The sequence below is a fragment of the Dreissena polymorpha genome, chromosome 2, assembly GCF_020536995.1.
Source record: "Dreissena polymorpha isolate Duluth1 chromosome 2, UMN_Dpol_1.0, whole genome shotgun sequence".
NCBI lineage: Eukaryota > Metazoa > Mollusca > Bivalvia > Myida > Dreissenidae > Dreissena > Dreissena polymorpha.
The window spans coordinates 148,368,247-148,394,686 of NC_068356.1; the positions used below are offsets into that span (position 1 = coordinate 148,368,247).

Sequence of the window (26,440 nt, forward strand, 5' to 3'; positions counted from 1 at the left end):
TTTATATGATATGAACAAAATAGGCTTTCAATACTGTGTTCTGTTGAAAAGTTACGACAATTAACTTAAAAAATATGTTGACATTCCGAAAGCATGCTTTGGTATGTTTGTAAATTTTACATACTCCAAAATGTTATTGCATCGTGTAAAGGTACGTTTTCACAAATTCACATCACTGGATAAACCTTTTAATTTGAAGCTTGTGTCAGACTGTAATGAAAACATAGGAGGAGAATACATAGCCTTAATTAAGGAGCTAGGTGAATAAACATATGCGCGTTTAAAAAAAATGCCTTCATATCTGCTCTGCTGTCCACGGCTTTGTATATTTCTAAAAGGAGGCTGGTGAATTTATTTATCATTATGGGGTACCACATTGAAGATTAAAACATACATTTATAACTGCAGAACTTAAGTATAATAATAAACACATGTTTGCGGAACAGTTGAATTAAAGAAGTTCCTGGGTCTGATACAAACATTCTACGTTACTAAGGACTACGCCTAGGCCTTTAAAAAATAAGATTTTTTTAGGTTCGAAATTCCTAAATTACTTCTAATTTTGATATTGAAACCTGTTTAAGGTGTCTTACTTTTGGAAATTGGTTCCTTGCCATTAATAAGGACAGCAAGGTATAATAAGGTAACTCTTCCCGTCTTCAGATGCAGTCAGCGATAGAATTAAGTGTTATTTTGTTATCGAAACCTCTATTAGCTGTCTCACTATAAAGCAACAATTCTTTCCATAAAAAGGACCGCATCTTAACATAAGATGTCTTTTTTGCATTGACTCGTGGGAATTTCCCTATAGTGTACGTATCGTGTGTACATCCACGTGTTTTCGACTTAACAGTTGAGAATTAATTGTAATTGTCAATAACTCGTTATTTCGTTAATTGTCGAGTATCACTGCCTCTGGAAATTTATTCTAGTGTTTTTATTCATAAACGTTCTACATGTATTAAAAATGTGCATCGATGATCGTATAAACTTGCTTTAAATACGACCACGCATCCGTTCAATTATTTTGCGATTTTAAACGTACTTAATTTAAACAGCAGTCTGAAAACTATGAATAATTATTATATCAATTTGTAATTGCTTAGTCGCTAGGTATTTACATTATAACTTTAAGTATGAAACATTGAGTGTGAGCCTATTCATATCCTGAACTCTGTTGTATTGACCATATTGTGGCTGAAATTAAATAATGGAATTGCATCGTGTTTGCGTTCCTGCCATTACGAACGAAAAGGTAAAACTGACAAGTCTGTACTTAGCGCGAGCTTACTGTTAAAAGGGTTCCAAAACAACAAAAGACATCTAGAAAGAATAATTTGCTAACAATAGAGTACACAGGTATGTACATGAAGTTATTAATGAATACCCTTCCCCTATTACAATGACTATGTTGATATATCTTTATATAATTTAATTATATAATGGTTTGTCTTTGGATGTTTTATTTATAACAACGTTGAAGATGCGTATGCTTTAGTCATTGTTATATTTATATGATCTTCATTCCTATTATATTGCATTTTTTCTGTGTAGTGCTTTCCATATTTATTTTACAGTTGTAAGAAAAACACTTGTATGATGCCTTGATTAAAACACGTTTAAAACATTGTATTACCTTTGTTGTCTTCTTGTCTCTGTGAACGTTAGATGAAGTTTGATGAACATGTAACCTCATATTCAATACGATCGTCCTAAAGATGAATAAATATTGCAATACTGTTATCTATCTTTCTGTACCTGCTTTAGTAAAAAAGTAAACATAATGTTTTTAGTTAATGGATTTGTATTAATGTTAACATATTCGTGTATATGTTGGTTTCTATTTGAAGAAAAATAACAAACCCAAACGTTTAGTATCTTAGTGTAATATAAAAATTAATGAAACACATACAACTTGAAAATCTAATAGCATCGTACATACAAAATATGTTCATATATGAAAAACTGCTGTAAATTTGCAATAACTATTGTAGTGAATGAACTATTGAAAGTACATTGTACAAAGTTTCATGCGTGTTCGCGTCATGGCACTAGATAATAGAGGTGATCTTTTATCTACTTAGCTATAAAATTTATTACTTAAGCCCTAGCCACACTAAGTCAAAGGACATGATTTGTTTATGTTTCGTTTTTCCCATGTCGCAGAACACTGCAAAACAACAAAAACACAAACATATCCCGCGTTGGTTTTGCGCTTGCGTCATTGCATTAAGTATATATATATATATATATATATATATATATATATATATATAAACTTTTTTCAAAAGAACACTTTAATTTAAACCATAAAACAGTACACTATATCAATTAATGTTAATACTAAAATTTAACTGAGATGAAATTCACAATTATATCGTTCGTATTAATGCATACATTTTCAAATGTACAGATGTAAATAGAATTGTTAACTTTTAATCCATACCATATATTCACTTAAAAATGCTTCCAGAACAATGTATGAAGACAACAAAAAGTCCTATTGAAATCCTTTAAGTAAATAAACCTATAATAGAGTAGTCCAAAGTAGGTACCAACTTACATAACTAAAAATACAAAAGTCTTGTAATGTATTTCTGTCAACACTAAACAAAACCATATTAACGTTTTATAGTGAAAGGTAATTAATAGTTTTATATTTTGTTATACGTGTTCCTGTGAGCAAATATCATTTCTCACTTTTATATTACCAACTTCTGTAACAACTAGTCGTCGCCAAGGTCATTAGAAAATTCGAATGTATCATTACCAAGGTCATTTGAAAATTCGAATGTATCATTACCAAGATCATTTGAAAATTCGAATGTATCATTACCAAGGTCATTAGAAAATTCGAATGTATCATTACCAAGGTCATTAGAAAATTCGAATGTATCATTACCAAGGTCATTTGAAAATTCGAATGTATCATTACCAAGGTCATTAGAAAATTCGAATGTATCATTACCAAGGTCATTAGAAAATTCGAATGTATCATTACCAAGATCATTTGAAAATTCGAATGTATCATTACCAAGGTCATTAGAAAATTCGAATGTATCATTACCAAGGTCATTTGAAAATTCGAATGTATCATTACCAAGGTCATTTGAAAATTCGAATGTATCATTACCAAGGTCATTTGAAAATTCGAATGTATCATTACCAAGGTCATTTGAAAATTCGAATGTATCGTTTATCATGAAGACAACCACGAAAAAACAACGTCCAAAATACCAGATATAAATACACAAAATACCAGTAAACCAATACAATTAATCGCAATACATTAAAATTTAAAAAATCAATATAACAGCAAAAAAGTATATAAATAAAAAATGTGCAATGTAAATGTTATCAACACGTTCAACATAACTGATCAAACAGCCATCATAACAATTGGCATACCAGCACGATCACCATTGTATGAGTTTACACACGTGAATTCAACTTGATCTCGTTCTGCGATAACCGGGCTTATTGCATGTGCGTAAATTGTCTTCCTATTAGCCTATGCTGCCCGCACAGACTAATCAGAGACGACAATTTCCACCTAGACTGGATTTTCATTGATAAGAAACTTTTTTAAGCGAAAAATTCTAAAACATCGGTCAATGTCGTCCCTGATAAGCCTGTGCGGACTGCACAGGCTCAACTTGGACGGCATATTAAGCACATGGATTAAGTCCAGTTTTCACAGAACGCGGCTCAATTGCTCGTTGGTCCCCTCAACACATTGATTAATGTGATTTGCTTGAAACTTAAAACATAACGTTTAAAAAGTCCCAACACACTATTTAAATAAAAAGTGATTAAAAAAAGTAATATAATTTGGCAACTTTTACAGCAGTTAACATAGCTATTATCAGTTTTTCTTCCACATTATTCGATGCGCTTTCACGAACAATGCGACATGTTCAAAATAGAACGAAATCGTTTTCGTCGTCACCTACGACGCGCGCGACCGGATATGACGTGGACTCGTGCTCATGGAGATCGTGTACGCTATGGTGATTAGACAGGCCTTCTAATAATTCACTGGGTAGGAAAATCTCATTCTTGGCATTCTCAGCGTTTCTGAAACGAGACAGAGACGCGAGTTGAGAATTTGTATTAATTATTAAGTTGTTCTTTGATTTGCTATATTTCTTCTTTGTAATTATGACTTATACGCAGAGAAACGATTTGAAACTGTGGTGTTGTCCATACATGCTTTGAACGTCCAGTCAGTTAAATTGTATTTATCAATAAGGACGCGCGACTGTGCGGACTGCGCAAGGTTATCCCAGATTTCCCAGAACGAGGCTCTATTTATCTTAAGCTGCCTTTAACGTTCGTTTTGTGTGATTAGTTCTGATCAATGTGTACCCATAGTCTGTTTTTAAGTTTCTTTGAGTTTAGCTTTCTATCTGCAAATTATCGGTGAAAAACAAACGCGATGAGCATAAAGCAGTGATGTCAAATATAAGCAACAAGGCAACTTTTATAATAGCAAGGTCCATTTCGTAGAATCTGAATATTTTGATAAACACTTTATTATTAGTTGATCTTAAATGCCCTTAAACTGCTAGTAAACGTGTCTTCTGTTTGTGTAACATTTCGGTTGTTCATAATTCGTCTAAATATAAAAACTTAAAAAAACGTCCGTAAAAACTAAAACCTGCTCTTTTTATCTTCCTTATTGGATTCAGTTTCGAACCCTTTTGAACGCCTGTCACGCGAGTAGCTATCGTACAATTTTCGCATTTTATCTAGATTTTAATGTTAAAAAAGCCATATATTGCGATCGTGCTGGATTAGGTTTGTCGTTACAGATGTCGCTGTTAGTAACTAGGTAACGTCACTAGCATTCTATTCAGGTAGCATGTATAAATACATGTATCAACATGTACACAAGTATACATTTATTCAAAAGTCGAATAAGTCAGGTGCAAATATGGAACAATATCTGGGTGAGGTAAAGCTAACACCAAAATGAGAACACATTGTATACATAAAACAACACTACAAATAAAACGCAAACACGCCACAATAAAGCTGCATCGCAAAATATAATTCATTAATACATATATGCAAACAACTGAGTCGTCACTTAACAAACTTTTTATCATTTTCAATAGGAAAAAAGATAACATATTTTTTTATCCTGCAAAACCGTACCACCAATAGTTGGGGAAAGTGGAATACAAATACATAGTTAATTATCTAGTTAATCAAGAATGATGTTGGTAACTAATTAAAACACGTCAGATTATAAACATGCATGCAAATACTGAAGTCGTGCATGCAGTTTCGACACAAGCGTTTTCACACTAAAACGAACATGTGTATGCCATACATGGCTTAACACAGAGCAAAAATGGCGGCCTAAATTATGACAAATGGTGTGTATGTCATGCGTGGGTTTGAAACAGAACGAAGATGTTCGTGTCGTTAACCCATAACTTTAAAGGGACCTTTTCACGTTTTTGTAAATTGACAAAATTTAAAAATAAATGTTTCAGGTTTGCAAATTTAATAGTTATGTTGTAATGACATTTGCGAGAAAACAGTAGTACTGAACACTTACCATGCTCTAAAATATTCATTATATGCATCTTTTGAAAATGTAAAACCTTAAAAATATCAAGCGTTACGAAATCGAAACGATTTAATAATTTAGGGAGTCATGTTGCTATCGTTCTATTCTTTGACATCACGAGAATTGCTTATATATAAAGTATTTAATACACCATTCACTGTATGAGCACGGATGGCCGATTGGTTTAAATGCTATTTAGTTCCAATGTATACATTTATAGAATTTAAGGCATTTAATGACAAACTTCAATCATTGCCAAAATCTGTGAAAATGTCCCTTAAATAAAAAATATGTATTCAATGCTATGTTTTAAACATAAACGTGTTGTGTCTCAACGTGATTTTCTAAATGACTTCAAAGCATGTGCATGACACGCTTTGTTTCTCTTAAAAAAGAACAAAATCTTTCTCATCATCTCCGTCTAGATTATAGTTTGGGTTGGGAAGGCTGGTCGAGTATTGGCTGTGGAGGTCACGTGCAGACACTTGCGGTGTGTAACCCTTGTGCGAGAGGCGCTCGAGAATGTCTTCCGGTATGTGGATCTCGCTCTTCGCGTCCTCCGCGCGCCTGTAAGCACGCGCCAGTGATGACGTAATTATGTTACATAGCAAACATACAACCTGATGAAGTCATTATGTGAATAAGCATACATAGCACGCGCCAGTGATGACGTCATTATGTGACACAGCATACATAGCCCGCGCCTTTGAATACGTCATTATGTGACATAATATACATAACACGCGCAAGTGAATACGCCATTATGAGACATTGCATACATAGCACGCCAGTGATGACGTCACAGTGTGGCACAGCATATTTAGAAAACCAACCAAAAGAGCGGAATAAACAGATACTAGCATATATATTATATTAATAGGAAATCATAACACCTGATGCCATGAGTACATGTTTGTGAAAAATCAGAAACGAAACATGACAAGCCCCAATTTAATCCGGTTTAGTAGGAAGTTGTCCGTCTAGCCAAATACAGTAAAAATCTTAACAACAATTAATTATATAAACTTTGTTGTCCTAAATGTATAACAGCAGTGCAAATTTGCATGAGTATGTGTCTTCTTGGACACATGCCCTATTAACGAGACTTCTCGAAGACTAGATTATTTGGACACCATGGACATAATTAATTGAAATAAACTTAATCATGTTTGTACCGTCAATTATGCGATCATAAACCTTCAAATATATTAATAAGAAAAAAAAGCTAAATCTACTACAGTAAAATTCGTTAACATACGTGATCTATGAGTTGTTAGGCAAATTTAACACATTAAAATGTTAGGAAAATATTATCGAAAGTATATGAAAATTTAGATCAGACACTTTTCGATCGAGTTATGCTTAATATTATATTATACGCATTATTCGCTTGTCTTTTCATTAGAGGTGCATTCATTTACCGATGTCGTATACCAAGTTTTCATTCCATTCACCTCTGTATTAGGCAACGAAAGAAGGTACCATTCAATCATTATTTCATTTATTTTTACATATATTAAACCATAACACTGGACGGGGGGTGGCTTATAAACTCGGCTTGTAATTTCAGCACAATACATACACGGTTTCGATATTCGTCTAAGTTACATTGTTTCATCATAATTTTATTCTGTATTGCTCTTTGGTTCATACAATAAACTTAAAATGCATAAAAAGTACATGTGTTCCTGTTTTACAAGATTCTTGACTCACTGTACATTAAAAATATAAGTACAGTGAACACATTTTCAGGTATGCAATATATAAAATATATGTAAAAATATGTTGTTGAGTAAATTTTAACTGCTTACTGAGACGAGTTACTTAAGTCTCCAGCAGTAAGTGGTATGCACCGTTGTTGTAATTATGAATGTCTTTAAGCATGAACAATGGCGCAAATTCTATTCTCAGTCAATGTTCCAGCAGCAAATAAATAATCTAAAAAAATCTCAAATCAATAATAAACAGCTATGCCGAAAACTACATCATGTTGAGCGATTTGAATGTACTAAATTTTAAAAGACATTTTTACTCGATGTCATTGAATTAGATCTAGCTGTTTTCGAAAACGTTATCATAAGTGACATATGTATCGCTGAAATATGATTTCATATGCGGACCAACGTGACGTCACAAACCAGATGGAAACATGAGTGATACGGGAGTGACGGTGTACGTGTTCAGGTGAGTTATAGAGGGTGGAAGATGCAAACGCTTCTCACGTTTCCTGAGAGACGCAGCAATAAATATAATGAATATTAAATATATGTCAATAATATGCATATTTCACAAAAATATCGATTTGAAAGTTAATCGTGCATGATCGTACATCATCGTGCAGCATCGTTCATCATCGTATATCAACGTACAGCACCAGTTCGCGAATCATTATTCTTATTTTAAAGGAAGCACAGCACAGCACTATCGACTGTTATAAACCTTTCTTCTCTATTGGCCATATGATAACATATGATAATCATATGAACTACCATGTAAAACGCAGCGCGACGAACGTATCAGTCAATTGACAACATGAACAGATTGTCAGAAAACACTTATCAGGTTATACTGACCGTTATGCTGAATGTTTAAAGCTGTGAAATGTTATATTCATCGTTTATTCCATGGAAGTAAACATTGAATACGTGTTCTGAGAATGCATGTGCGCAACGTGTCGTCCCAGATACGCCTGTGCAGTTCGCTACATATACAGGCTAATCTGGGACGACACTTAACGCACATTCATTAATCCCAGTTGCCCACACTGAAAACTCTTACTTATACGAACCTCATCTGATAGAAGCAACAGAAGGCGAAGACGATGATGATGACGAGGGCGCCGAAGCAACCGGCGGCGATGCCGATAATGGCGCCGGTACTCAGCTCCTCATCATCCGCTGTGGACGGTGCCGGGGGCAGGGTAGGGTAAGTGACCTTTGCTGAAAGAAGACGAATCTCACGGATATGATATGGAAAAATGGGCTTCATACATATGCGTAGAGTGTCGTCCCAAATTAGTCTGTGCAGTGGAACATCATAATCCTGGATGACACTTTCCGCGTAAGCTGGGTTTGTACCAATAAAAGCGCAATGTGTCGTTTATGATTAGGCGGCACATGCTAATCTGAAACGACACTTTACGCACATGCATTACGCAGAGTTTTCCCACAGGGATGCTTATACATGTTAAACCTATTTATTTGATTTGGAAAACATTGAAAACCTGTGGCCTTTTGAGAAAGTATCAATTCTTTTTTCAGGTTGAATGAGTACTTGGTGGCTTCTTAAGAACGCTTCCAGAGTGGGGACCGAACCTATAACTCATTGATCGCATTTCAGGAACAGTATCCATCAATCAGGCTACCGCGAACTCTGCGAATCTGACATGAGTTTTTTTACATAGCATATTTAATGGAACGGCAACATGGTTTGATTTGCGTGTTTTAAAAGAGCATGTCGGGTCGTCTTAACGATGTGGAAACAATGTGGTATGGAATGGCAATACATTGTTGCTACGAATGTCGGCTTTCATTGCATTTATACAACACGATTCCACGATTGTTTCTTCTAATGACGTGTCGAAATTATTATTCTTGGACACATTGTTTTAGTTTACATAAACGGGTTAAAAATTGCATAATAATGGCACTGACATAATTGCTGTTCGACAATTTATGTTTGCTTGTTTAGACAATAACACAGTCCAGGAATAGTTGTGCTTAAAATTATCTGTAAAATAAATGTTGGTATAGTCAAATGACTATATAATATATATATAATCTTGACCTAGTGACACCAATGTGAAAATTGTACAACAAATGTGCAGTCAATACACTGTGTGACCAATAAAGCTTAACATGCGCGCCTTAACATGTAATGAGTTCTCAAAAATTGGATTAAATGTGCTCAAAGAGTCGTATTAGCCTGTGAAGTCCGCATAAGCTTATCATGAGCGACACTTTTCGCTGTTAAGGTTTTAATTGTTCCGTTTAAAAAGTATCTTCTAAACGAAAATCCAGTTTAAGCGGAAAAGTGTCTTCACTTATTATGGACTGCACAGGCTAATCTGGGACGACAGTTACGTACATGCATACATAGTTTTCATTTTATTTTACGATAACATTTATTAACAGTCAGTTTGTTGTTCTTTCATGGTTCGTCTGTGAAAAAACAAAACCTTGTACGAGTTACATTAAAACGACAACGAACGAGCAATCAATATGAAAAATAAACTTTGAATGTTACCTCAGTTTCCGATATTTTGTAAAATAAATTTCATAAACATATGATTTAAACTACGTCGTATGTAAAATAACTATATGAAGTATTATATACATGTTTATATCATTGTCACATAAATGCAACAATATACGTGTCGGCAACTAGTATTAATACGCATAGTGTATACACTAAACTAAAATACTTTCTTTGCAATTATTTAACAATTAAGAAACACGCGATATTATTTCACAAAACATTATTATTAAGTTGATTCCGCTATCATTACTTGAAAACTAAAATAATTTATAGAAAAATTGCAGAAATAAATAATATAGTTACAGTATTTCATGTGAAAATTATACGTTCAAGCTTTCATATGACAGATAAGAGTTCAAATGAAAAAATATATAACTATTTGAATTGTTAAATTAAAAAATGAAAATGCTATGACTCCACTCACCTTCACACTTTCCTGTCGTCTGATCACACGTGCTGTCATTGCAAGTCTCCAGGCAGTTTGAAATACACTTAGTCCCGTACTTTCCAGCCACGCATTTTGTTTTGCAGTCTCCATTCACTGAGGAGCACTGAAGTTCAAAACATCCGCTACATTGGTTGGCGCAAGTGCTGCCGTAATAACCTTCTGTGCAGCCCGTGCAAAGCCCATTGGCGTCGCATTGCTTGTTTGCGCAATTAGTCGGGCAGGTCAAAACGCAGTCGTCCCCATAGAAACCGGTGTTGCAGCCTTTGTCACAGAAGCCGTTTAACTGTCCACATGTTCGACCGTAATTCCCTGGCTTACAATTCCCAGAACAAGTCGCCGTGCAGTTTACCCCTCTGTATCCCGTCTTACATGGGGTACACGCCCCGCTTCCACGGTCGCAACTTACCGTAGCGCACTGCACGCTGCATATTGTATGACACTGTGCACCGAAGAAGCCTGCTTTACAATCCCCTAAGCACGTCCCACTGATCTCGTTACAGACGCGACCGGATGAAGTGACCACACAGTTCTCACTACATGGCAAGTTGCAGGCAGGCAGTCCATAGTGGGTGTCTTTACACTTGGTGCAGGTTCCTATGCAATGGTAACACAAACTATGGTTTAAACGTTTTCACGACGCAATTGTACCGCAAGCTTTGACCCCCCAAAAATAAATTGACAACGCCATGATAACACAAGCCTTGACTCAACAGTTTTGACAATGCAATGACAACACAAGCTTGGAATTAACAATTTTGACAACGTAATGGCAACACAAGCTTTGAAACAACTTTGTGGATAAATAATACTGAAACAAATTACTCAACGGCTCGCATTCTGGATTTCTAAGAGACAAACAAAATGTCTGACAGCTAAGAAAATCTCTAACGCATATCTCGACCACATATAATCCCGTTTTATCGTTTCGCATCTGCCTTTATCTCAAAAATGTAAATAAGAACAGCACATTTGATTAAAAAACAGCATGCATAAATTACCTGCACTGCCACATTCTTTGCATTCTGCCGGGCAGGCCAGGTTACACATGTTGCTATAGTAACCAGCTACGCAGCCGTTGGTACAGACCCCCGTGCTTCCACTGCAGTTCCTTCCGACGCAGTTGTCACATGTCCCACTGCAGTCGCTGCCATAGTAACCGGATTTACAGCCATTCAAGCAGGTGCCATCTTGTGTGCATTGTGATCTGTAACAAAGTCAAGGGTACCAGTTGGAGAACCGTGTTTTAATCATTATTTTGTTTACGCCCGACGACATCATAATGACAAACAATTGAGTTGCGTTCTGTGAAAACGTGGTTTAATGCACGACATTTTTGGCTTAAACTGGACTTTGCTCAGAAAAGACTTCTTGTAAATGTAATATACATTAATAGCAAAAAAATGTTGTCCCTGATAAGCGGACTGATCATGATAATCTGGGACGATACTTTGCGAAAATGCATTAAGCCTTTTCTAAAAACGAGGCTTACTTGTAATATTGACTTTCAACTATTTTAACTATTTCTTCCAAAATGCAGACATCTTCATTAAAAATTTCCTTAAGTACATCTTTGGATACAACATCAAAATGTATTGTTGATAGCTACCTAAAGTTTTCCACATGACGACGAACCGTCATTTGAACCGTCATGTATTTCTAAGAATGATGGAAGTGGTCAGTTGTTATTGCTATTTTTTTTTTAATTTTAAGTGTCGGTTTGAATTGATTGATTTAGACCGATATCATAGAACGATTAACTGATTGTAGAGCGAGAGCGGAAACAAATATTAAGGCCGATTTAAAGCTGCAATTCTATCTTTATGAGCCTCGCTCTGAGAAAACGGTGCTTAAGCATGTGCGTAAAATGTCGTCCAGATTAAACCATGCAGTTCGCACAGGCTTATCAGCGACGACACTTTTTGCATTTACTGGATTTTGGTTTAAAAGAGACTTCCTTTACACGAAAAATGAAATTAAATCACAAAATGTCGTCTCTGATTAGCCTGTGCGGACTTTAAGCACATGCATTAAGCCCGGCTCATTTAGACCGATATATCATAGAACGATTATACTGAATGATTTGGCGGAACCAAATATTTTGGCAGACTTTGATGCAGCAATACTATCTATTTGAGACTCGCTCTGAGAAAACGGGGTTTAACGCATGTGCGTAAAGTGTATTCCCAAATTTAACCGTGCATTTACACGAAAAATGCAATTAAATCGCAAAATGTCGTCTCTGATTAGCCTATGCGGACTTTAAGCCCGGCTCATTTAGGCGTCTAGCCCATATCACGACCACGTACCCCAAACATCCCTCATTGCAGAACTTGTCACATAACTTGCCGGTCCATCCCGTCCTGCATTTACATGAGCCGTCAACCTGCTCACACCTCTCCGTACCGCCGCTGCTACATTGACATATTTCCGTACAATAAGAACCTGCATATCAAACAAATAAAATTAAATTAAACACCTGTATAAAACACAAATACATATATTTAAAAACATACAATCTGGAATGGTCAAGGAACTCAATTAACTACATAACTGCAAACATGAATGCAATGTGATAATCAATAGACCTGAATATACTCGAGCACCCGTCGTTAATTATGATCTTTATTCAAGTATTCTATGAAATCATATAACATATTTTGAGAAGGCAATCATGGATAACATTAGAACATATGAGTATTGTTCTACGAAAATGGGGTCAAAAGCACGTGCGTAAAGTGTCCCAGATTAGCCGGTACAGTCCGCACAGGCTAATCAGGGACGACAATTTCCGCTTATGATATTTTCTGTTTAAAGATAGTCTCTTTTTAGCAAAAATCTAGCTTAGGCGGACAGTGTTGTCCTGATTAGCCTGTGCGGAGTGCACAGGGTAATCTGGGATGACACTTTACGCACATGCGTTAAATCCCTTTTTCACAGAGAACGGCTCATATAAAAGTGAGCATCGCTGTGAGAAAATAGGGCTTACTGCAATCTGCTAATCTGGGACGATACTTTACGGACATTAAGCCCCAATTAAGCGAGATATGTTGTTATTCTGGAAAGCGTACCGTGATAGTTGGTATTGCATCCGTTATTACAGTGTCCATTCTGACGGTTACACATGTTGTTTATGCACTGCGCCCCTGGGCATCTGCTTTCACACGTGGTACCGTAATACCCCGGTGTGCACTCTGTAACCATGGTAATAATAAATGACAATATGTCCACACCCGTATGAAAATATTTGAATTACTGTTTATGTCTACCTTCAACAAATTGACTTTTTAAATCTATGCGATTGTAAGTTCAGCACAACTGTTTACATTTATAAATCGATTTCTGTTATAAAGCTCATATTAATTAATTTTATCAAAACAACTAACGCGATGATGATCTTAACGTGTTTCACAATAAACGGAAAACTACGGCAAAGGTACGAGTGTGCGTTTTTGCTAAAATGTTCGATAATTTATATCTACTGTTTACGCACATGCATTATGCTCAGTTTTCTCAGAACACGACTCAAATATACATTAACAAATAAAGGATATATCTACAATTGTAAAAACAGATATTTGTATATCAAGGCAGTATGTAAATCCAAAAGCTGCAAACAAAAAGGGAAACTATACCAGCAAACAATTCGTAGAAAGCAGACATTATTTAGAGTGCATAGGAAGAACGTGAATAACATGAAGAAATGGTGTATGTGTTGAAGACATAGGTTGATGTAATATGAATAATGACACCTGTGTATGTGAGACTTGGTCCTGTGAGCGGATTAGACTGATTTAAAGGGACCGTGTCACTTATAGGTGCCCCAAAAGATAAAACAATCGAAACAATATAAGATTTTTAACATTAAATTATTAGATTTGCATTCTAAATTACGTATTTATAACTGCAGCGTGTAACAAATTGTGTATGAATTTTCCAAAGTTTGGCCCATTCCTGTTCATAGTTGGGCCGTCCATGTAAACCGTCATTACCGGACAATGTGTCGCAAACTAGCGAGAATTAATGACCGAACGCACATTTTGCATATATCTTTTGCAACTCTTTCACAAGAAATATCACGACATTGAAAACATCCAAAATTTTTTAAAAGGAGTATGATATATTTATATGATTTAATCTATACTGAAATAAAAAAAATCCGATTTGCACGAATATTCGGATGTCTTGATCAGAAAATATGCGGACATTAAGTTCTTGATGAAAATGTCCTGCAGAGGAAACTGAAATACAGACAACAACACACATTATTCCGGCATATTTTTTAACATCAACGCAAATTCTTGTGGTATCTATTTTGTTTTAAAACTTTAAACATTTTATTTCCAAAAGCATGACATTTATACAAATTTATACAATTGGTCCATACACACATAATGAGAAAAGGGTTAGACCTAAAGATCTACAACATTATCGGGGGTCTTTCCCTTGGTATCCTTTTAAATATTTTACATACGCTGAACTCGACAGTTCAGTCCCACAGGACTTCTCTTGCAATCCGGACAACCCCCAGTAGCGTCGCATGTACCGTCCAAGCACGTGTTAGCACATGGTGTATCACATCTGTAAGAAGAACTGAGTCAATGCGAAAATGAGAATGTGCCAGATTTACATACACACGTCTAGGTGTAGTGAACGTTTATATGTGTTTTTTTCGTCAAGACCCATTCAGTATAGTCACGGGACGGTATATGTTCCATACAAACATTTAACGATATAAAGAACAAAAAAACTTACTGTAAAATCATGTACATTTGTCCGCATGGAAATTCGTGGTGTAAAGACAATAATTTTTAGCGAACACCTAAATTCGTTGATTTCTGATTTTTGAAAAAAAAGAGGAAAAAATTACGTTAGTCGTTTCCTATGTGTTTGTGTTGAATTCGTGGATCGGTAAACCCACGAAATCAACGAAAATATATGCCCCACAGTTAATTATGATTTACAATCTTGTCTTCAATAGCAACTGGAGCACATATTTTTGGCAAACCGGTATATCGGATGTCTTATGTCACGTGGTCTGGAAGTGTGTTCAAAGCTGTGAAAACTTTAGTACTAAATAAAGAGTTCACAAAGTTTGCATTCTGTGAAATGCTGATTTTCTCGAGCAAAAAAACCCTGTTAACGAAGACATATGATCATATTTATTACATACAACATGGAGTCATACAAAGAATAGTAGATACCTTGTTTGAATTAAGCAATCGAAATCAACTCTTTTATAGCAAAAATTCTGAATTATAAAGTGTTTACTTTCTGACATGAAATACATTTACCTTGGGGTGTAGTAACTCAGTTCACATCCTTGAGTACATGTTCCGTTGTTCGCGAAGCATTTCTTGTTACCTCCGCAGTGCGAACTGCATGTCCCGCTGCAACTGTCGCCATAGTAACCATCAGCGCAGCCGAGGTCACAGTTGTTAGCGTAATTCTTACACATTCTATTCTTGCATCGAATACTGCACGTTTCGTTGCATACGGTGCCGTAAAAAGTGTCCTTACATCCGAATGTACATCTACCGTCAAGTATTTCACACACTCTGTTACCGTTGTTATCGGTCAGGCAGTTTGTGTGACACGCCTGAAAAATATGAAATAAACGGTAATCGAATCGCTATGGCATTGACAACCAAGTTTCGGTCTTACCTTAGCCGACTTACTTTTATGGGTGGTCATCTTTACTTTCGCCCTATACACGAACAAGAGTCATATCTTGTCACAAAATAAGCCGGCTAGATCTAGGGTATATTGGCAAAATTTCAATAATGCAAAGGAAATAATTAAAAAATGTTTAAGACGTATCAAACTTGGAAATTGGTTGAGATTTAATGCGCAGAAACATTGTCGCCAAGTGTTATTGTGTTTCGACTTGCACAATTTGGGTTTAAGGGTAGTGGATCTTGCACAATTTGGGTTTAAGGGTAGACGATCTTGCACAATTTGGGTTTAAGGTAGACGATATTGAGTTTGCAACTATTTCATAAGTCAAGGGTAATCATTTAGAAGTGCCTCCGGTCGGCGGGCTTATTATCAAACATTTTGGAAAATACAGCGGCCAGCATTGATCACGACAGCAACCGCCCGTTCATCAGGAATGTGTTCCCTAAATACGCCCAGTTTTTAAACAAGCATATAAAGTCTATATAGAACGTCTACCTTGTTAAAACAAGAGGCCCATGAGGGCCTGAATCGCTCTACTGCTATAAACATTGTGCAAGTTTGGAAAGAATAAGATGGAAACTGTGTACTTAATTGTGCAATTTTCTCAAAATCAAGGGGAGATTATTGTGTACTTAATTCCCCGATACTGCTCATATTCAAAAGGGTTCAAGTCCTCATTGATATAAAGATACTGTGCAAATGTGGAAATAATTGGATGAAAACTGTGGAATTAATTGCGTAAACAAGCGGGATTTCCAAAATGTTCTCATATTCAAGGGGAAGTCATTCTGGAATTATTGCTTCGTTATTGCTCTTTTTAAACAAGGGCTATTTGTAAAACATGCCCCATATGGGCTGTCAGTTGTAGTGGCAGCATTGTGTGAATACGTTTTTTGTCACTGTGACCTTGACCTTTGACCTAGTGACCTGAAAATCAATAGGGGTCATCTGCCAGTCATGATCAATGTACCTATAAAGTTTCATGATCCTAGGCCTTATTATTCTTGAGTTATGATCCGGAAACCATTTTACTGTTTTGAGTCACTGTGACCTTGACCTTTGACCTGAAAATTAATAGGGGTCATATTCCAGTCATGATCAATGTACCTATGAAGTTTCATGATCCTAGGCTTAAGCATTCTTGAGTTATCATCCGGAAACCATTTTACTGTTTCGAGTCACTGTGACCTTTACCTTTGACCTAGTGACCTGAAAATTATTAGGGGTCATCTGCCAGTCATGATCAATGTAACTATGAAGTTTCATGATCCTAGACCTAAGCATTCTTGAGTTATCACCCGGAAACCATTTTACTATTTTGAGTCATTGTGACCTTTTTCTTTGACCAAGTGACCTGAAAATCAATAGGGTTTGAGTCCTCATTAATATGAAGACACTGAACAAGGTTGTAAAGAATCGGATGAAAACTGTGGACTTTATCGGATAAACAAGAAAAGTCTAACGCACGCACACACACACACACAGACACACAGACACCCTGCCATCCCATAAGAAAAAGTAACCATTTTACTTTTTCTTGTCACTGTGACCTTGATTTTTGACCTAGTGACCCGAAAATCAATAGGGGTCATAAAGGATAAACAAGAAAAAGTAACCATTTTACTATTTTGAGTCACTGTGACCTTGACCTTTGACCTAGTGACCTGAAAATGAAAAGGGGTCATCAGCCAGTCATGATCAATGTACCTATGAAGTTTCATGATCCTAAGCCTAAGCATTCTTGAGTTATCATCCGGAAACCATTTTACTATTTCGAGTCACTGTTACCTTTACCTTTGACCCAGTGATCTGAAAATCAATAGGGCTTGAATCCTCATAAATATAAAGACACTGAACAAGTTTGTAAAGATTCGGATGAAAACTGTGGACTTTATCGAAAAAACAAGAAAAGTCTAACCGACGCACACACACACAGACACACAGACATCCTGCCATCCTATAAGCTCTTCTGCCTCTGCCTGACACAACCCCTGCCTGACACATCCCCTGCCTGACAAACACCCTGTCTGACACATCTCCTGTCTGACCCACTCCCTGTCTGACACACCCCTACCTTACACCCCCCCTGTCCGACACACCCTCAGCCTGATACTCCCCTGTCTGACACACACCCTGTCTGACACACCCCCTGCCTGACACAACCCCTGCCTGACACACACACTGCCTGACACAACCCCTGCCTGACATCCCCCCTGCCTGACACACCCTCTGTCTGACACACCTCATGTCTGACCTACTCCCTGCCGGTACACATACCCCTGCCTGACAAACCCCCTGTCTGACATAACCCCTGCTTGACACACACACAGCCTGACACAATCCCTGCCTGACACACCCTCAGCATGACAGCCCCCCTGCCTGACACACCCTTAGCCTGACACACTCTCTGCCTGACACACCCTCTGCCTGACACACCCCCTGCCTGACACGCCTCCTGTCTGACACACCCCCTGACTGACAAACCTCCTGCCTGACACACCCCCTGCCTGACACACCCCCTGCCTGACACACACTCTGCCTGACACACCCCCTGCCTGACACACACTCTGCCTGACACACCTGCCTGACACACACCCTGCCTGACACCCCCCCTGCCTGACTAACCCCCTGTCTGATACACACTCTGCCTGACACACCCCTGCCTGACACACCCCTTGCCTGACACACACCCTGCCTGACACATCCTCTGTCTGATACATCCCCTGCCTGACACACACCATGTCTGACACACACCATGCCTGACACACCCTCTGCCTGACACAACCCCTGCCTGACACAACCCATGCCTGACACAACCCCTGCCTGACACACACCCTGTCTGACACTTCTCCTGTCTGACACACTCCCTGTCTGACACACCCCTACCTTACACCCCCCCTGTCCGACACACCCTCAGCCTGACACACCCCTGTCTGACACACACCCTGTCTGACACACCCCCTGCCTGACACAACCCCTGCCTGACACACACACACTGCCTGACAAAACCCCTGCCTGACATCCCCCCTGCCTGACACACCCTCTGTCTGACACACCTCATGTCTGACCTACTCCTTTCCGGTACACATACCCCTGCCTGACAAACCCCCTGCCTGACACAACCCCTGCTTGACACACACACTGCCTGACACATCCCCTGCCCGACAACCCCCTGCCTGGCACACCCCCTGCCTGACACTTCCCCTGCTTGACACAAATCCTGCCTGACACACCTTCTGCCTGACACACCCCCTGCCTGACACACCCCTTTCCTGACACACACCCTGCCTGAAACCCCCCTGCCTGACACACCCCCTGTCTTACACACCTCCAGTTTGACCCACTTCCTGTCTGACACACCCCTACCTTACACTCCCCTGTCTGACACACCCTATGCCTGACACCCCCCTGTCTGACACACATCCTGACTGACACCCCCCCCTGCCTGACACACCCACTGCCTGACACAACCCCTGCCTGACACACCCCCTGCCTGACACAACCCCTGCCTGACACACCCACTGCCTGACACAACCCCCGCCATTACACCCCCCTTGCCTGACACCCCCCCTGTCTGACACACCTCCTGTCTGACCTTATCCCTGTCTGACACAACCCTACCTTAAACCCCCTGCATGACACACCCTCAGACTGACACCCCCCTGTCTGACACACACCCTGCCTGACACCCCCCTGCCAGAAACACCCCAGCCTGACACACCCCCTGCCTGACAGACTTCCTGTCTGACACAACCCCTGCCTGACACACACATTGCCTGACACACACCCTGTCTGACACACCCCCTGCCTGACCCACTCCCTGTCTGACACACCCCTACCTTACACAACCCCTGCCTGACACACTCCCTGCCTGACACACCCCTTGACTGACACACCCGTGCCTGCCTGTCTGTGAACATACCTGAGTGCAGTCTGCCCTCCAGTACCCAACTTGACACACCCCTTGCCTGCATGCGCCAGTGGTCTTGTCGCAGTATAGCATGTTGACACCCTGCTCGACGGTCATTTGACAGAACGCACTGCAGCTTTGTTGACAGTTTAGGCCCCAACGTCCGGCAATACAAGTCACACATTCTCCGGACTGCGACAAGAAGGTCATTATTACAAAACAAAGAACATCGAGCTGAGCAAAGCAGTCGAAAACAGTTATTTTTATCACGAAGGTCTTTGTTTCTTGCGAATCACTGACACGTATGTCCCGGTGAAACATGACAGACACGTCACATAATATTCAACAACAGGCAAGACAAACAATTGAAAGGGTTTTCGGGTTGCGGGGTGGCGGATTCGGTTCTTATTTCCGCTTCATGTTTAATTGGGTTGATACACTTTGTTGAATTTTCCGTAAGCATACATCGTTTACAGAAAAAAAACTGTGTTTATTGATGTGTTTGCATAGCTATTATCAATTGTACACTTAACGGCATAAACTTTAATTAAGAAATATACAAGATAAGTATTGATGCAAAGCATCAAAGGGCGTCGGGAATTTCAGTGTAAAAGGCACTCAATGTAGTTACATGGAACGATTTTTTTTGTACTGTAAATATTAATATATTGGCCGATTATTTTAAACAAAATAGAAAAAGATACTGGTATAACCATTATCTATAATTTTGTGTTATAACCCCCAAATAACCATTATTTATGATGTTGTGTTAAAACCCCCAAATAACCATTATCTTTGATTTTGTGTTGTAACCCCCAAATAGTTCATAGTTCATTTTATTTACATTGGTTTTCTTTTTGTTACTGGCATCCGTGTGCAGTTTTCATTAATGGAACAGATTTGTGTAGGTTTTAAAAAATCTGCTTCATCGTGTACGCGTAATTTCATAGTTTTCTCAACTTCAAGGGGAGATGAACTTATTCTTACGTTGCTCATTTACGATAGGGGTTGAGTACTCATTGATATGAAAACAATGTAAAAGTTTGAAAAAAAATGAATGAAAAATATAAATTGCATAAAGAAGCTGCATTTCACAATACTTTGAAATTCAGTAAAAGATCATAATAGATTTATTTCTCCGATATTCATCATTTTCAATAGGGTTCGAGTAATACTGATATAAAAACACACGCGCTCTATATGTGGTTCTTAAAAAAAACTCCGAGGAGTGCTTGACTCTAGGGAAACGGGTTGCTGGGGCACAGCTCCTCCTTGATTAGCGGCTGCTTCCTTTATCGCAACTCATTGTTACAATCAATAATACGTGTCGCGCTTCGCGCTCTATATGTGGTAGGTATAGTACTTAGGACCTATGATAGACAACCATAAAAATACATGGATAATAGATGTGTTGTTTGCATTTATTTGTTAATATAAAAACACGTGTATTTTTTATAAGATATTTAAGTGATGTTAGAAATGTTAATTAACGTTGTCGCCACGCGGCATCCATTAATTTTAATAAAAATGTCTAATTGTAGTAAAATGGATTTTAAAATGTCTACATAAAATAAAGCTTTATTATATTTATTAACCTGACTGAAAAAATTGTCAGCCGCCGAACTGTTCCGTTCGTGCCGGAACACGGGATTGAACCGGGGGCCTTAAGATGGTTGTTGCGTAAACAACTTCAGTTTAACGCTCTCCCAAATGAGCTATTCCGGCTGACATCATTAATGTACTGCTATTTGGTAAAGTTGTGTATAGCGATCGTTATTATATGTCTATTAATAAACTAATACATTGTACGTTTTCGTACCACTACGCCTTCCAATAAACTTGCTTGCGCGATACGTCGTCAAATATCGTACTACATTGATTCTCCACTAAATAAGCAAATTAGAGAAACCACAAAATAAATAATATTTTGATTATGTTTTGTTTTTATACAAAACCAGAAAGTTTCGCGTATTTGCCCAGTCCCTGTGATCTTTCCCCCGTGTCAGTTGTGGATCAGTTATTAATTAAAACAATTAGCTTTGCATTATTGGCAATCAATGTTGTAATAAATGTAATAGGCACAAATGCAGTACTTATTTACACAAATTTACACAACAAATCACCACTATGCAAAATATTATTAAAACAAAAATATATACATAGATCCGTAAAATAACTTCTCCTCCCATAAGCGAAAAAAAAAATGCATTACATACTAGTCGCCGCTCTCCAGAGCGACGTCAAAAACCACTCACGCTTATTGTTAATTTTTTTTTATGTTCCTATACAACTTTTGCTGTGATTACACAATCAAATGACATCATACGGCCCTTTCATTAAAAAGCTTGCTCAATTTTATGTGAGAAAGTTAACGTACACTTAGACAGCGGAAGACGATGAACTTATTTTTTTTACAGCTATGGGACATTTGCTACAGAGCTACCATCGATATTCGTTAGACTGACTTGAAAACTTAATGAACAGGAAAGTTACCGATGTACCTTGCTGATGAGTATAGTTTGTAGACTTGGAAAACGTCGTGTTAAAAGCAACTATATTTCAAGGAATATGTCATCGAGTTGTGTGCGTCATTATTTCAACAAACTACGCATTATGAAACTACATTTAAAGATATTGCTAATCAAAAACGTGTGAGCGAAAATGCTTATTATTAATTCCGAACGGTTCGCTGTAGAACAACCAGCATAACTATTTCTTTGTCTCGATATTTTTGGTAACACATAACAATTGTATCATCATTTCAACTTACGTTCCGTTCACACGAGGCACATTCACTCCTGCATTGCTGGTTGCACGTCTGACCGTACCATCCATCCTTACAACCGTCATCACACACACCCGTGTTCTGGTTACAGCCTGAGAACAACAAAACAGTAAACCATTCCGAATGCGTTTTCAACTTCAAATCAATACCTCAGCCTGAAAACCAAAAATGTGCATGAATGTAACGTATACAAACACACTTCGGATAACACAAATAATGAGGACGGCTGGCTCAATTGGTAGATCCCCGGTCAAGCCACATAACTTGGGTGAAAATTGGGCATGAAATCCTTACTACGGCCATTTACCCCTTGTATCATTGAATAAGTACAGTTGTCAGCTACTGGCAAAAAAAATGTGCACTAAGTACTGGTGAACCAGCTTTCCAAAGAAAAGTGTTAGATGGTTAACTGACGGCCTTGATGACAAGACTACTGTTGACAACGGGGCGAAATATCAAACAAAACAAACAAACGGAAACTACTATGGACTAAAGTCCGGAACAGCCAATAAAACGATTTGTATAAAGTTGTGTTTTTTTTCGGCACTTAATCATGACTGAGAGAAACTTACCAGACTTGCAGTTGGGGCAGGTCATGTTACACAAGCTGCCATAAGACCCTTGCGGACAGGCTGTGCAGTGGTTGGGCGAGTAGCGGTCACACCTGTTGAAGAGGCACAGTCTACTCGGACAGGGGGTGGTACAGGCGTCGCCTGCGAAACCCGCTGGGCAGACTACAATGAAACATCATGGAAAATGTTGCAACCAGTTTTTATCAAGGATCCATTATTATTACCCCTCAAATCGAAACGGATTACTTTGTAAACATCAGCTTGACATATTAATCCAAAGAATCCATGCAGTGTAAAGTTCTAAGAACGTCGCTTGTAAATGTTCGGATATCGTCGCGGTAAATTCACATGGAATACATTGTCACACAAATAACAACAACGAGCATTTTTGTAGCTCGTTAAATCTATGCAACCTTAACACTTATCTCGCGTTTAAATTGTGGCTTTTGCTACAAGAAACATTAATTGTTTTATTGTTTAAACTTTATTTTACGAAATATTTCACGAAATATTTGTTGATTTTGAATGTTCATGGGTATTCAAAGGATGTATCTTGATTGCGGAAATCTAGTGAAAGCGGAAAGTGTCATCATTGAATAACCTGTGCGGACTGCACATACTAATTTGTGGCGACACTTTACGCACATGTATTTAAACTTTTTTTAACAACAGCAAGGCTCATATTTCTATTGGAACATAATACTGTGTTAATAATTGCTGAAAAAAGGATGTCGTCACGTACCAGCTGACGGACAATTGACGCTGGGTGGGGAGACTTGGCAGTCGTCGCAGATGCCCGACACACGACCACAAGTACCGTCATTGCATTTGGAGCTCTGTCGTGACAGACAAAAAATCATTAAATATAATTCAGCCTCGCTCTGTGAAAAAGGGGTTAAATGCATATGTGTAAAGTATCGTAACAGATAAACACGCGCAGTCCGCACAGGCTAATTAGGGACGACACTTTTCGCCTTAACTAGATTTCCAATAACAAAAGACTACTGTTTAATGAGTACTGCCATAAAACTGAAAACTTTCGTTCCTTCTGCACAGGCTAAAATTTAAATCAGGACCACACTTCAATAAACGAAAACTAAGCCAATGAAAACGCTTGAAAATGTTGTATTACACATGTGAAATTAAAAAAACATGTCATGGTTGTATTACATGGGAAACAAGGTATAGCAAGTGATATAATCATATTATGTTTAAAATCATGTTAAAAAGTACTAAAAGCAAGAACATTCAAACAGCTTTTTGTAATACATCACACATACCGATTGGCACGTTAGCTGACACTGGTCGCCATAGAAACCGACGTTACATCCTGACAGACAATATCCGGCCCTGCTGCAGATGCCGCCCAGACAATTCGCGTTACAAGCGCTGTTACATGTGGGCCCATAGTACATGCTGCCTTGGCAACCAAACGTGCAAGCCGCAGTAGTGACGTTACATGCTTTGTTGACGCAGTTGTTATTGCAGGACAAAGAACAGTCACTTCCGTAAAATCCATCTGCGCAACCTTTTTAATGACAAAAATAACAACCGGTTAAGATATAGAGGATATTTGTTCATGTCAGTGTAAGATCTTTAGCTATTTCACGAGCAATTATAGAAAATATATTTTCACGAGTGGCGCTGCCACGAGTGAAACCACGAGTGAAAATATTATATTTCTATGATCACGAGTGAAATAACAAACGATCTTACACTGACATGAACAAATGTTCTGTTTCTTTTATGCACCTTTTTCAAAAAAATAATTAAAAGCTGTTTCCCTTTCGCTGAAAAGTTACCCTTTCTCCCGTGGCGTGCCTCAATACATTTCAAACCACAAAACGACGTCATTAGAGTGACAAAATGACGTCATTATACCAGCGAAATTATCCAGTTAAACTCTTTTAAAATGTAAATAAACGGTAAAGGCATAAAATAAAAAGAAAATTTGTTGGATTCGATGGAATGTCGATTTTAATTCACTCGTGATCATAAAAAATATATATAAAGTTATTTATGATAATCTAAAATAGGAAAAGTAGTTCCGAAAATTTGTTATTTTCACCGGTGAAAATAACAATTTGTTTATTTTCAATACTGTTATTTCACTGCAGAAATGTCAAATTTTATCATAAGGTATAAAAGAAATATGTGATCCTCGTTTACAAAAAATGGGGCTTAATACACGTGCGTAAAATGTCGTCCCATATTCGCCTGTGCAGTCCACACATGCTAATCGGCGCCGACACGTTCCTCTTATAATTTTATATGGTATTGTTCGTTAAAAGGAAGTCTCTTATTAGAGAAAATCCAGTCTAGGTGGAAAGTGTCGTCCCTGATTAGCCTGTGCGACCTAATTAAGGACCATTTTGCGAAAGAAAGGCAGATGTGTATAATGTTGCGGAATGCTTTAGGTTAACCAGGCTGTTTGTGGCTGAAGTATGGCCTCAACATGTTTAACTCTGAATAATTTATTTTATAATTATATCAGCAGATGTTTGACGTTTAACCCGCGAAAGTTTTTGTTTCCAAATACAATGAAAATAAAGCTTTTGATTATTCTGACACAACCATGGGCGGAGTCTAATGTTGCGAATTGTTTTCGGAAATTAAACGCAAATGTTTAGGAAAACGCTCTTTCTCAAACAAATACTTTTTGCACTTTGCGGCGCTTTTAAAATTATAAGCAGTACAGTGGTTGTATTGAGGTTCACCTGATGTTTCCATTTTTTTTTTAATTTTGCGTTAGATTTTCATGTTTAGCCATATTTTTCTTTAATTTACAATGCATTATAAATCGCATCGGAAGTTCACATCGGTGGCTTTTACTACAATAACTAAGCCGTAGATTCTGTCTCATAAGTTTAAGTGCAGAACAACAGACGTACCTTCTGAACAGAAAGTCCTCGTATTCACGCAGTTGTTGTTCTTGCAGTTCGGACTGCAGACAGCGTCACATTTCTGTCCGTACCATCCCATGTCGCATGGGGCGCAATTACCAAGCTCAAAGGAACATGTTGCACCTTGACAGAAGCTGCTGCATCTATCCGTACATTGGAGATTGTAGAAACCGTCTTTGCATCTCCCAGCATTGCAGTTTCCTGACCAAAATGTAGACACAATAAAAAAAATATAAAAAAAATACATAATTCTTATTGTATAATCCCTATGGCAATTATAATTAAAAAGTTTTGCCATAGGTGTACTT

The 26,440-nt window shown here is 38.0% G+C and overlaps 1 protein-coding gene across 1 annotated transcript; it reads right to left on the bottom strand.

Annotated features, from left to right (window-relative positions):
* Positions 1-5,498: 5,498 nt before the first annotated feature.
* LOC127869391 (multiple epidermal growth factor-like domains protein 6) lies at positions 5,499-26,317 on the bottom strand. Its single transcript, XM_052411933.1, has 14 exons — positions 26,121-26,317; positions 24,510-24,757; positions 23,972-24,065; positions 23,230-23,391; positions 22,643-22,749; positions 19,885-20,064; positions 15,578-15,882; positions 14,758-14,864; positions 13,355-13,477; positions 12,593-12,728; positions 11,285-11,490; positions 10,263-10,880; positions 8,370-8,520; positions 5,499-6,148 (listed from the first exon to the last, which is right to left on the bottom strand). The coding sequence occupies exons 1-14, from the start codon at positions 26,209-26,211 to the stop codon at positions 5,968-5,970; spliced, it is 2,709 nt and encodes a 902-aa protein (XP_052267893.1). The 5' UTR covers positions 26,212-26,317; the 3' UTR covers positions 5,499-5,967.
* Positions 26,318-26,440: the final 123 nt, after the last annotated feature.